At 40.8% G+C, this 14,867-nt stretch overlaps 1 protein-coding gene across 1 annotated transcript in view; it reads right to left on the reverse strand.

The window, feature by feature from the left end:
* Window positions 1-14,867, reverse strand: part of LOC111971116 (sodium- and chloride-dependent GABA transporter 2) — a 60,012-nt gene that overhangs the window by 39,287 nt on the left and 5,858 nt on the right. Inside the window, exons 2-3 of the mRNA XM_070445885.1 lie at window positions 13,686-13,820; window positions 9,131-9,265 (exon numbers count right to left, since the gene is read on the reverse strand). Of these exons, the coding sequence (XP_070301986.1) occupies window positions 9,131-9,265; window positions 13,686-13,820 (270 nt within the window). The remainder of the gene's footprint in view (window positions 1-9,130; window positions 9,266-13,685; window positions 13,821-14,867) is intronic.

Below are 14,867 nucleotides of genomic sequence, written 5' to 3' on the forward strand. Positions count from 1 at the left end.
CCTTAAGAAACACTGTTGATGAAGCAGATCTACAGAGACCCATTTGAAAGGAATTCCCAAAGACTGAAGGATAAACGGCATGATATGTGCAAGTAGGTAATGTACTAGTATTACACTCTTGAAACATTAGAGATGTTGCCAGTGAACTTTGCTATACAGCAATTACACTATTTACTGTCATATCAGAAAAGCATTGAGTTGAATGCAAATCTCATCCCCTAGGAACTCATATGAGGCTGGATTCAATTTAGCGAAGACGAAGGACCAACATCATTGGTCAACGTGCCATGAATGATGTACCTGGCCAGGGCAGGGGAAATGCCACCATATGTGCAGCTATGAGCCACAATGGGGTCCTCCACCGCCATGCCACCCATGGACCATAGAAATTTGCCCATATCCTACATTTCCTGAACACCTTTACATGACAATCATTTTCAGCCAGAGCAGAGAGGGCCAGGTGATCCTGAGCAGAAAATGCATGTTTTAATTTGGGACGTGACATTCCATCGGGCTGCTCAGGTCCGCAACTGGCTCCATGACCATCCCAGGTTTACAGTTCTCTATCTCCCACCATATTCCCCATTTCTCAACCCCATTGAGGAGTTGTTTTTAGCATGGCGGTGGAAGGTGTATGATCACAAACCCCATGAACGTATGGCCCTTCTCCGGGAAACGGCCTGTGGTGACATTCCAGCAGAGTCCTGTCAGGGGTGGATGCGTCATGCCAGAAGATATTTCCCCCGCTGTCTGACCAAGGAGAATATTGCCTGTGATGTTAATGAAAAACTGTGGCTGGACCAAAACAACAGACATGACAGATTTTGTTTTCGCAATTGAGTATTTGTTTCTTGATTTTACTGTATTGCGACAGATTCTTTATCTATTCCGTACAATTGATCTAACATACAGTACAGTATAGGCCTATTTTTCTACCTTTGCATWTGYAAAATACAGTTGAAGTCGGAAGTTTACATACACTTAGGTTGGACTCATTAAAGCTCGTTTCTCAACCACTCCACAAATTTCTTGTTAACAAACTATAGTTTTGGCAAGTCGGTTAGGACATCTACTTTGTGCATGACAAGTAATTTTTCCAACAATTGTTTACAGAGAGATTATTTCACTTATAATTCACTGTATCACAATTCCAGTGGATCAGAAGTTTACATATACTAAGTTGACTGCCTTTAAACAGCTTGGAAAATTTCAGAAAATTACTTCATGGCTTTAGAAGCTTCTAATAGACTAATTGACATGATTTGAGTCAAATGGAGGTGTACCTGTGGATGTATTTCAAGGCCTACCTTCAAACTCAGTGCCTCTTTGCTTGACATCATGGGAAAATCAAAAGAAATCAGCCAAGACCGCAGAAAAAAAGAATAGCTGACCTCCACAGGTCTGGTTCATCCTTGGGAGCAATTTCCAAACGCCTGAAGGTACCACGTTCATCTGTACAAACAATAGTCCGCAAGTAAACACCATGGAACCATGAACGTACTTTGGTGAGAAAAGTGCAAATCAATCCCAGAACAACAGTAAAGGACCTTGTGAAGATGCTGGAGGAAGCAGGTACAAAAGTATCTATATCCACAGTAAAACGAGTCCTATATCGACATAACCTGAAAGGCCACTCAGCAAGGAAGAAGCCACTGCTCCAAAACCGTCATAAAATACCCAGGCAACTGCACATGGGGACAAAGACCGCACTTTTTGGAGAAATGTCCTCTGGTCTGATGAAACAAAAATATAACTGTTTGGCCATAATGACCATTTAGACCAGAAAAAGGGGGTGCTTTGCTGCAGGAGGGCCTGGTGCACTTCACAAAATAGATGGCATCATGAGGGAGGAAACTTATGTGGATATATTGAAGCATCATCTCAAGACATCAGTCAGGAAGTTAAAGCTTGGTCGCAAATGGGTCTTCCAAATGGACAATGACCCCAAACATACTTTCAAAGTTCTGGCAAAATGGCTTAAGGACAACAAAGTCAAGGTATTGGAGTGGCCATCACAAAGCCCTAACCTCAATCCCATAGAACATTTGTGGGCATAACTGAAAAAGCGTGTGCGAGCAAGGAGGCCTAGAAACCTGACTCAGTTACACAAGCTCTGTCAGGAGGAATGGGCCAAAATTCACCCAACTTATTGTGGAAAGCTTGTGGAATGCTACCTGAAACGTTTGACCCAAGTTACCCAATTTAAAGGCAATGCTAGCAAATACTAATTGAGTGCATGTAAACTTCTGACACACTGGAAATGTGATGAAAGAAGTAAAAGCTGATATACATCCTTCTCTCTACTATTATTCTGACATTTCACATTATTAAAATAAAGTGGTGATCCTAACTGACCTAAGACAGGGAATTTTTACTGGGAATAAATGTCAGGAATTGTGAAAAACTGAGTTTAAATGTATTTGGCTAAGGTGTATGTAAACATCCGACTTCAACTGTATATTTACTGTATTTTTGCATGTTTACTGTGTACTTACAGTATGCTGTTTGACATGTACTGAGTCATGTTGAAATATAAAACTTACATTTTTGCATTTGTGTTCCTTTCTTGTTTGAGTACACAAACAATATACAGTATATCAACAACATCTTAGTCTTTACACTGAAATAGTTTCTGATAGTAGTGTTTTGAATATGTCATATTAGTGTGATCTTGGTTGTTAGTTTCATTTGATGTGTATCTCATTTGTATACAGAGTTTCATTTTGAGCACGGAGTACATGATTTTGATTGCTGTGTTTCATTTTGCAAGATGTCTGTGGTTTTTGGGGAAATTGGCTAACTTTTTTTGTGTTTAGAGTTTCGAGTACCTTAGATGTAGTTTCAGCAAACGTGGGTTAACAATTGGGGAAAACTGCAATAGCAACTGCCGAAAAACGCAAGTAAACTGCCTTTGGAAGATAAAGAGAAATATGTGAAATATTTCACAGCCTGGGACAAATAGGTACATTGGCACCTGTAGGTCAAACACTTTCAAATACTTGGACCGAATAATTGAGCTGCACTTGATTTCGTTTTTCTGGTACAATGGAACCATTGCAATAGTCCCAAAAATGCAAACTCCAACCTAATCAAGCACCTCCAATTCTTTCAAATATTTGACACTAGTTGACATATGTAGGCCTATTTATGATATTACCTCTTTGAAAATAAGATACACGCTCTATCACATCCCCAACTTCCAAGGCATAGTTTGAATATGGTTTGATGCTGAAACGGCGCCAGTACAGCTTGACTCGTATTGACTCAAGTAGTGTGAAAATGGTATCAGTACATGTGTATACCTGTGTTCGGCAGGTGTTGTTTGCCGTGGTGCCCAGGGCAGCTCTGACCTGTGAGCTGTTGGACCAGGTAAAGTAGAGCCCCAAGCCAGGACCACAATGTCATACCACACACCATGGAGGATCATCACCTGACTTGGCAAAACCAGACTTGTGGAACACATTCCAAATACTCTTTTTTATATCTACAAATCACATTTCCAGGTCCAGCGTCTCTCTTGAAACCTAACCTTTGTTTAAATAAATTGATAGATAATAACATGTAGCAATCAAGATAAAACATTTTTTTATTAAAAGATCACATGGACTCTTCATGGAGCGAAGCAAAAGTACCATAATAGTGTCTAATAACTCTCTGTCTAGAGCCCTTTTTCTGCGAATGACAGTAATTAGCTTTAGGACCCCCACCAGGACACACACAAAAGCATGCATTAGACACCAGACCAAACCAACAACACTCAAACACAAACACACACGACAACACACACGCAGATGTTCATTCAGTTGGGAAAAGTACCAGGAAGGCTTCGCAAGATAACCCACTCTCTCGATGGATATCCGCTAATGATGTCTGAATTATAAATTAATTACTTAAAAAAATTGAGACGATTAATGGTAGTGATGTTGCATATCTTCCTTCTGTGAAGGAGTATTATCGTAGAACAAGCGCACAACTTGGCCTTGTTAAGCTAAAATCATCTTGAGTGGTCCGTTACTAGACCGTTGATTAATAAACGCTAACAACAGCACACACCTCAACTCTTACAACACTTAAATTACACCCCCCTTATGTAATTCTGGCTCAATGGATGGAATACACCATTACGGTAGCAGTAAATGTGTGTCTCACCATCATATGCGTGGAGCATAGCACTTTTAAGGATTAGATTCACCCTTAAACTTAGGCACACCATAAAGGACATGGCACGTTGACTCAGGCAGACACATCTAAAAATCTAACCTCGTATTAAATTGTACCAAAACACAGATGCAGCAGCCTAGTGTTTGGTCCATCCTGCTTCAACAGCCCCGTATGGTCTGTTGGCCATCAGCACCACAATCGCTGTATAACATTCAACGCCAAACCTAGCTGCTCCCTATCTGGCTCTGCATGGTCTGTGCACGAGCTGTGGTACAGTTGCATTCGCGAAAGTATTCAGACCCTTTGATTTTTCCAACTTTTGTTAACATTACAGCCTTCTTCTAAAATTTTGATTAACGTTTTTCCCCCTCATTAATCCTACACACAATACCCAAAAGCATGTTTTAGCAAATGTATAATTAAAAATTATAGTATATTACATTTACATAAGTATTCAACCCTTTACTCGAACTTGTGAAGCACGCTTTGGCAGCGATTACAGCCTTGATGTGTTCTTGGTATACGCTACATAGCTTGGCACCTGTATTTTGGGGAGTTCAGGTTGGATTAGAGGCATCACTGCACAGCATTGGTTCTGTGGTCACCTCCCTGACCAAGGCCCTTCTCCCGATTGCCTCAGTTTGGCCAGGCGGCCAGCTCTAGGAAGAGCTTGGTGGTTCCAAACTTCTTCCATTTAAGATGATGAAGGCCACGGTGTTCTTGGGGACGCTTCAATGCTGCAGAAATTTTTGGTACCGTTCCCCCGATCTGTTCCTTGACACAATCCTGTCATATACTGAGGGCTATACAACATTCTGCTACCTCGATGGCGTTGGTTTGGTTATGCTCCTTTGTTAATGACCCTGTACAACTTTTGGTCGGGACTTTTTATATAGGACAGGTGGTGAGACCTTTCCAAAATCATGTCCATTCTACTAAATGTACCACAGGTGGACTCCAATCAAGTTGTGGAAACATCTCAAGGATGATCAATGGAAACAGGATGCACCTGGGCTCAATTTCGAGTCTCATAGCAAAGGGTCTGAATACTTTTGTAAATAAAGTATTTATTTTTTATACATTAGTAAAAATGTCTAAAAACCTGTTTTCGCTTCGTCATTATGAAGTATTGTGTGTAGATTGATGAGGATTTTTATTTATTTAATACATTTTWGAATAAGGCTGTAACGTAACAAAATGTGGGAAAAGGGAAGGGGTCTGAAAACTTTCCGAATGCACTGTATGTGTGTGTGTGTGTATGTGTGTGTACGAGCATGTAAGTGTGTCTGTGCAGCTGTTGGCCATACGGACAGAGAACAGCAGCTGTCTGTATGAGGGGGAGGAGGAATAGGCATGTTTACGTGAAACGGAAAGCTATCCAGAGGCAGAGWGTTCTAACACCAGCTTGTTTACAAGATAGACAACGTTTACAACGTGTCGACCGGGTGGCTTTGCTAAGAAGCTCGTCATCTGGCTGCACCTGTAGAAAGTACCACGCCAAGGTTGTGTTCAGCAGGCAGAGCCGGGGTACCAGTCTATTTGAGCCATCATGCCACTCCTTGTCATGCCAAACATGTTTGGCATGACAAGGAGTGGCAAGGCGTGGCATGATGGCACAAACAGACAGGTACCGAGGTTACGAAACGGTACAGAACGGCACAAAACAGAGAAAACGAGGCAATATCTGAACTTAATAAGATATGCGTGTTTTTGTTTTCTGTTGTAAATTGTTCCACTACGGTGTTCCCTCATGAACATGTCCCAGGTTGAACCGTCTAGACCAGTGTTAGTCACTAATATTTCAGAGGGAACCACTTCTGKAAAACAAAATCCCTTGGTGAGCCGCCATACCCATTGGAGAACGGGGGTTGGAGGCGGTCACAAACTAAAATGGATTCACYGATGATATTAAATGAATTGATACATAATACTTACATTTATTAACATGGACCTTCAAGCTATTTGATGACYGGATTCTCTACTTTCGGACATTTGRGGATATCAGAAACAAATGTGATGAATCGTTAAGAGTTTGACCTTTTTGCCATCATCTCAATGATATTGTCTAGCACAAGATATGTTATATCAGGTAATGGCACATTTCAGTCTGAAGGAAGCAGGCCTTGGAATGATTGAAATGCATCAGAAAGGTATTGTAATGTTCAGGAAAACATCAGGGATGGTCATCAAACAATCTTGTGTGTATGCTCGTTTATGAGAGAATCAATTCATTTCCCTCAGTTATCCTGTGCAAATTCATCACTCTCCCTTCTAAAAAGTCCTGCACAGCTTGTGTCTCAGATGGAAACAGAAGACACATACTTGTTCCTGAAAGTCGTAGCTTTCAGGGATGGCAATAGCTCCAACTGTTGAAAATCTAGAGCCAAATTCGTAGGAAGAAAACTATTTCAAGATGCGCCAGAGGCACTAGAAACTGCCACTGATACCACGATTCTATGAACTAAGCGGCGTACTCGGCTGACTGAGGAAAACACATTCTTTCAGATTATTGCCGCGAGTCACCAATTAAGTCGCCAAGAGACGCATGTGTCTCGCGAGACACGCGATGGTTTAGACAATGCAGTTGGGAGTAGTAGGATACAGCGAGACTGAAAAGTAGTTCCTAGACTCATCTACTTCTAAAAACGTCCAAGGGAGACGAGGAGACTATTTGAGAATAAGATCAAACGAGAGGGTTGAGTGTAGCTTAGCTAACCTATACCTGTGCTCCACCTGAACAGTTCAATCTAGAGATGTAGCCATCATCATCATCAAGTCTGAGGCTTTAACTCATTCATTTCAGTCTGTCCAATCCAATCCAACTAAACATAACTTAAACCCTCTCACTGTKTTGTCAAAACAAACAATAACACATGGCACCACAGAAGAGTGAGAGTGTCTTTGAACATGTGTGTACGGTCATTAAGGCAGTGGCGACCCCTCATTCAGGGCAGTTGGGGTAGAGCCTGTTTTGCATGACTGAATTGTTTCGCTGCCAGACAAGGCTCCACTGATAGCCAGGTGTAGCAGTGGTATAGAGAAATGAATGTATTGTTTAGTGTTGTGTTGTGGCTTTGATGGCATGCATCTCACATAATTACATTTTTGCCCCTCCAAGATTTACATGCTAAAATCGGCACTGGATTAAGGGAAAGATAAGAGTGTCCACTCCAGGGAATGGTCAATGTGTGTAACACATCGATCTAATCAGGGCGTGTGGAAGCATTACAGGTTGTCAGCACGACACTGCATTCTAATCAATTCAAATTTTATTAATCAAGTACGGCATGTATAAAAGGTGCGTGTGTGTGTGTGTGTGTATACGTGCGTATGACTTGAGTTACATAATCCATTGGATTACTTTAAATGAGTAACGCAATCTGATCATTTTTGGATTACTTCAATTGGTTAGCCAGATGTAGACAATTCAACATTTGCAAAAACACGTGGATATTTCTGCAAAGATTTTAGTGTGCTTTTTCCCGCTGAAACAAACTCAGCGGAGTAAATTGATGACTTGTTATGTGTGTCATCCCAGTGCTTAGGAAGTSAACAGGAAGGAGCTGTGTTGACAAATCAAAAAATGCCTTTTGAAACAATGATCCTGATGAAATTTGGGATGATTCAAGTCTCATTAAGTAGGGGTCTGACTTCAGTTTTTTTGGTTAAAAAGGTTTCCGTGGAAAGCCACCAAGGAGCAAATTTAGCAACAACAACAAAAATATTCCACATAGATTAGAACAGAAGAGCAAAGCTTCCAATGACTGAAATGAAGTGAATAGAATGTTATCAAACACATGGAAACCATGCGTTTGATGTATTCGATACCATTCCATCTACTTTGTTCTATGAACCAGTCCTCCCCAATTACAGTGCCACCGGCCGCCTGTGATTGCCACTGAAAGGTAACTACGATTAGCCAATAATCTTTCTCACAGGCTACAAGTGAAGACGGACACATCGGGCTTATTTACTTTTTGTCAGCCAACAAGATGTGTAGGCCTAACGAACAGCAAAATCACTAGCCTATGTCAATCTACTATCCCCCATAGTACAAATGTTGACCTATTCTATTCTGTGTACCAGAAACAAATATTCCAGACATAGTCTGGGACAGTTGTAAGCATTGAGGTTGACACAACAGCAAAACATTTTGTAAGCAATGAGGTTGACGTAACAGATCAGAACGTTTAGCTTAAATTGTTGGCAAACTATTAGGCTATTTCTTCACACTATAAGCACAGCAATGCGCACACGGCAGTAGGATATCAGCATGAATGTTCCAACATGCAATCAATTAGCTGGAAAACACCATTCTCAAAAGTGACCGCAAATGTGATTATGCATGTAATGCTTTTATTATAAAAGGTGCATTTTTATGGTAAAAAAAAAAGATCTTCCCCAAACTTGTAACTCACGTGCTGCATATGTATGCCAGTTAGGCTCTACACCCCTTGTAAATCGCATTAATGTGCTTAAATTTTAAGAAGTTATTTGGCCACTTTAGTTGTGATACAAACCTTATTAAAATATATATGCTTATGGGATAGGCTACATGAGGTGTGTGACTATGATTTGAACAAAACATTACAAAAAAAAGGAATGCGCTGTTTCTTGCCTTACTGCACACAAGCTGGGCATCATTCACAAAAATACATGTCATCTATGCAATTAAATAGCGAATGGAGGATGCGTTTCCCATGGTTCATTTTCATGCCAGCCAGGTAGGCTGTACTCCTGTTGTGAAGAGAAGCAATGTGCTTAATATTAGGAAAGTTGAGAAATAAATATAGTAGGCCTAGCCATTAGAAAGCTGATGGGAACCTCCTCTTTTTAATAGAGGCCATCACTCTGATTTCTAACGCAATTGCAAAGCCTATAAAAATGTTGCGCAACATCAGCTCACCATAACAGCCCTATTTGTGCGTGGCTGTATACCTTGGGGTGGTGTGCGTGTGTGCGTGTGTACCTCCGAACAGTGGGCAGATGCTCCTCCAGGCGCTGACCCCTCCCAGGCTGGTATACTGACCCAGAGAGGTCTCCATCAGGAAGAGAGGAACACCACACAGAACCAGAAACAACAGGTAGGGCACAAAGAACACACCTGGGAGAGAGCGAGAGGGATGGATGAACACAGATAAAGAGAGAAAGAGACATAAGTACAATATAGCACTTCAGCACTTTGACTTTGTCTCTTATTTATAGCCCAGAAACTATGCATGTATGTACTGTTTCTCCCCATGGGGATAATACTACTATAGTTGTCTTTAAGCAATAGGAATCTGTTGTCCACAATCAGGTCTGTTAGAGCTGAGGGTGGACAGAGAGAGAAAGAGCGAGAAAGAGAGGAAGAGAGAAAAAGAGAGAAAGAGAAGTAGACATACTGACAGACAGAGAAAGAGAGACACACAAAGATTGCATTTGAATATCTACTACCCCCTATATCAACTCAGCTCAGTGTCCTTTCTCAATGTACAGTGGTTATTCACCCCCCTTGGATTTCCTCCCATGTTATTGTTCCAAATTTAAAATGGATTTAATTGTCATTGTGCAATATTTGCCCCCAATCCTTCAAGCTCTGTCAAGGTATTGGGGGATCATGGCTAGACATCAATTTTTTCAAGTCTTGCCATAGATTTTCAATCAGATTTAAGTCAAAACTAACTTTCACTGTCTTCTTGGTAAGCAAATCCCAGTGTAGATTTGGCCTTGTGTTGTAGGTTATTGTCCTGCTGAATGGTGAATTCCTCTTCCAGTGTCTGGTGTAAAGCAGACTGAAGCAGGATTTCCTCTCATTTCTTTTTATCCTGAAAAACTACCCAGTCTTTGCCGATGTCAAGCAAACCCTACAAGGTTTCTTCTGGATCAAAATGGGGCTTAGGTGGTAGGCGTGGCGGGAGTGTGGCCATGGACGTGGCCATGGCCAATGGAACAGTCACTGACTGAACATTTTAGAGGTCCTCTAAAGCAAATTTTCTGCAATTCTACACATCTTTCCATTTCTTATGCTATTGGAGAGACTGAAACATTATAACAATGACAAAACTACACCTGAATGCATAATTTTTGGAATTTTAGATACTCTCTGCCTGTCTAGCTTTTATTTTGGTAATTGATAGTTCTCAAAGATGATCTTATTTAAAAATATATANATTGTTCCACTACGGTGTTCCCTCATGAACATGTCCCAGGTTGAACCGTCTAGACCAGTGTTAGTCACTAATATTTCAGAGGGAACCACTTCTGGAAAACAAAATCCCTTGGTGAGCCGCCATACCCATTGGAGAACGGGGGTTGGAGGCGGTCACAAACTAAAATGGATTCACCGATGATATTAAATGAATTGATACATAATACTTACATTTATTAACATGGACCTTCAAGCTATTTGATGACYGGATTCTCTACTTTCGGACATTTGRGGATATCAGAAACAAATGTGATGAATCGTTAAGAGTTTGACCTTTTTGCCATCATCTCAATGATATTGTCTAGCACAAGATATGTTATATCAGGTAATGGCACATTTCAGTCTGAAGGAAGCAGGCCTTGGAATGATTGAAATGCATCAGAAAGGTATTGTAATGTTCAGGAAAACATCAGGGATGGTCATCAAACAATCTTGTGTGTATGCTCGTTTATGAGAGAATCAATTCATTTCCCTCAGTTATCCTGTGCAAATTCATCACTCTCCCTTCTAAAAAGTCCTGCACAGCTTGTGTCTCAGATGGAAACAGAAGACACATACTTGTTCCTGAAAGTCGTAGCTTTCAGGGATGGCAATAGCTCCAACTGTTGAAAATCTAGAGCCAAATTCGTAGGAAGAAAACTATTTCAAGATGCGCCAGAGGCACTAGAAACTGCCACTGATACCACGATTCTATGAACTAAGCGGCGTACTCGGCTGACTGAGGAAAACAATTAAGTCGCCAAGAGACGCATGTGTCTCGCGAGACACGCGATGGTTTAGACAATGCAGTTGGGAGTAGTAGGATACAGCGAGACTGAAAAGTAGTTCCTAGACTCATCTACTTCTAAAAACGTCCAAGGGAGACGAGGAGACTATTTGAGAATAAGATCAAACGAGAGGGTTGAGTGTAGCTTAGCTAACCTATACCTGTGCTCCACCTGAACAGTTCAATCTAGAGATGTAGCCATCATCATCATCAAGTCTGAGGCTTTAACTCATTCATTTCAGTCTGTCCAATCCAATCCAACTAAACATAACTTAAACCCTCTCACTGTKTTGTCAAAACAAACAATAACACATGGCACCACAGAAGAGTGAGAGTGTCTTTGAACATGTGTGTACGGTCATTAAGGCAGTGGCGACCCCTCATTCAGGGCAGTTGGGGTAGAGCCTGTTTTGCATGACTGAATTGTTTCGCTGCCAGACAAGGCTCCACTGATAGCCAGGTGTAGCAGTGGTATAGAGAAATGAATGTATTGTTTAGTGTTGTGTTGTGGCTTTGATGGCATGCATCTCACATAATTACATTTTTGCCCCTCCAAGATTTACATGCTAAAATCGGCACTGGATTAAGGGAAAGATAAGAGTGTCCACTCCAGGGAATGGTCAATGTGTGTAACACATCGATCTAATCAGGGCGTGTGGAAGCATTACAGGTTGTCAGCACGACACTGCATTCTAATCAATTCAAATTTTATTAATCAAGTACGGCATGTATAAAAGGTGCGTGTGTGTGTGTGTGTGTATACGTGCGTATGACTTGAGTTACATAATCCATTGGATTACTTTAAATGAGTAACGCAATCTGATCATTTTTGGATTACTTCAATTGGTTAGCCAGATGTAGACAATTCAACATTTGCAAAAACACGTGGATATTTCTGCAAAGATTTTAGTGTGCTTTTTCCCGCTGAAACAAACTCAGCGGAGTAAATTGATGACTTGTTATGTGTGTCATCCCAGTGCTTAGGAAGTSAACAGGAAGGAGCTGTGTTGACAAATCAAAAAATGCCTTTTGAAACAATGATCCTGATGAAATTTGGGATGATTCAAGTCTCATTAAGTAGGGGTCTGACTTCAGTTTTTTTGGTTAAAAAGGTTTCCGTGGAAAGCCACCAAGGAGCAAATTTAGCAACAACAACAAAAATATTCCACATAGATTAGAACAGAAGAGCAAAGCTTCCAATGACTGAAATGAAGTGAATAGAATGTTATCAAACACATGGAAACCATGCGTTTGATGTATTCGATACCATTCCATCTACTTTGTTCTATGAACCAGTCCTCCCCAATTACAGTGCCACCGGCCGCCTGTGATTGCCACTGAAAGGTAACTACGATTAGCCAATAATCTTTCTCACAGGCTACAAGTGAAGACGGACACATCGGGCTTATTTACTTTTTGTCAGCCAACAAGATGTGTAGGCCTAACGAACAGCAAAATCACTAGCCTATGTCAATCTACTATCCCCCATAGTACAAATGTTGACCTATTCTATTCTGTGTACCAGAAACAAATATTCCAGACATAGTCTGGGACAGTTGTAAGCATTGAGGTTGACACAACAGCAAAACATTTTGTAAGCAATGAGGTTGACGTAACAGATCAGAACGTTTAGCTTAAATTGTTGGYAAACTATTAGGCTATTTCTTCACAYTATAAGCACAGCAATGCGCACACGGCAGTAGGATATCAGCATGAATGTTCCAACATGCAATCAATTAGCTGGAAAACACCATTCTCAAAAGTGACCGCAAATGTGATTATGCATGTAATGCTTTTATTATAAAAGGTGCATTTTTATGGTAAAAAAAAAAGATCTTCCCCAAACTTGAAACTCACGTGCTGCATATGTATGCCAGTTAGGCTCTACACCCCTTGTAAATCGCATTAATGTGCTTACATTTTAAGAAGTTATTTGGCCACTTTAGTTGTGATACAAACCTTATTAAAAGATATATGCTTATGGGATAGGCTACATGAGGTGTGTGACTATGATTTGAACAAAACATCACAAAAAAAAGGAATGCGCTGTTTCTTGCCTTACTGCACACAAGCTGGGCATCATTCACAAGTGATAATACAGTATATGATTCACAAGTGATAGGCTAATATTGTCACCCATCAGACTATTCCTGATTTAATTTTGTCTTTACATATACTAAATAATATACGTTTTTTATTTAGAATGGACCATTATCATGCACCTGTCTTGAAACAGGGGCAGGGAAAAAAAATACATGTCATCTATGCAATTAAATAGCGAATGGAGGATGCGTTTCCCATGGTTCATTTTCATGCCAGCCAGGTAGGCTGTACTCCTGTTGTGAAGAGAAGCAATGTGCTTAATATTAGGAAAGTTGAGAAATAAATATAGTAGGCCTAGCCATTAGAAAGCTGATGGGAACCTCCTCTTTTTAATAGAGGCCATCACTCTGATTTCTAACGCAATTGCAAAGCCTATAAAAATGTTGCGCAACATCAGCTCACCATAACAGCCCTATTTGTGCGTGGCTGTATACCTTGGGGTGGTGTGCGTGTGTGCGTGTGTACCTCCGAACAGTGGGCAGATGCTCCTCCAGGCGCTGACCCCTCCCAGGCTGGTATACTGACCCAGAGAGGTCTCCATCAGGAAGAGAGGAACACCACACAGAACCAGAAACAACAGGTAGGGCACAAAGAACACACCTGGGAGAGAGCGAGAGGGATGGATGAACACAGATAAAGAGAGAAAGAGACATAAGTACAATATAGCACTTCAGCACTTTGACTTTGTCTCTTATTTATAGCCCAGAAACTATGCATGTATGTACTGTTTCTCCCCATGGGGATAATACTACTATAGTTGTCTTTAAGCAATAGGAATCTGTTGTCCACAATCAGGTCTGTTAGAGCTGAGGGTGGACAGAGAGAGAAAGAGCGAGAAAGAGAGGAAGAGAGAAAAAGAGAGAAAGAGAAGTAGACATACTGACAGACAGAGAAAGAGAGACACACAAAGATTGCATTTGAATATCTACTACCCCCTATATCAACTCAGCTCAGTGTCCTTTCTCAATGTACAGTGGTTATTCACCCCCCTTGGATTTCCTCCCATGTTATTGTTCCAAATTTAAAATGGATTTAATTGTCATTGTGCAATATTTGCCCCCAATCCTTCAAGCTCTGTCAAGGTATTGGGGGATCATGGCTAGACATCAATTTTTTCAAGTCTTGCCATAGATTTTCAATCAGATTTAAGTCAAAACTAACTTTCACTGTCTTCTTGGTAAGCAAATCCCAGTGTAGATTTGGCCTTGTGTTGTAGGTTATTGTCCTGCTGAATGGTGAATTCCTCTTCCAGTGTCTGGTGTAAAGCAGACTGAAGCAGGATTTCCTCTCATTTCTTTTTATCCTGAAAAACTACCCAGTCTTTGCCGATGTCAAGCAAACCCTACAAGGTTTCTTCTGGATCAAAATGGGGCTTAGGTGGTAGGCGTGGCGGGAGTGTGGCCATGGACGTGGCCATGGCCAATGGAACAGTCACTGACTGAACATTTTAGAGGTCCTCTAAAGCAAATTTTCTGCAATTCTACACATCTTTCCATTTCTTATGCTATTGGAGAGACTGAAACATTATAACAATGACAAAACTACACCTGAATGCATAATTTTTGGAATTTTAGATACTCTCTGCCTGTCTAGCTTTTATTTTGGTAATTGATAGTTCTCAAAGATGATCTTATTTAAAAATATATA

The sequence above is a fragment of the Salvelinus sp. IW2-2015 genome, linkage group LG12 (assembly GCF_002910315.2).
Source record: "Salvelinus sp. IW2-2015 linkage group LG12, ASM291031v2, whole genome shotgun sequence".
Taxonomy (NCBI): domain Eukaryota; kingdom Metazoa; phylum Chordata; class Actinopteri; order Salmoniformes; family Salmonidae; genus Salvelinus; species Salvelinus sp. IW2-2015.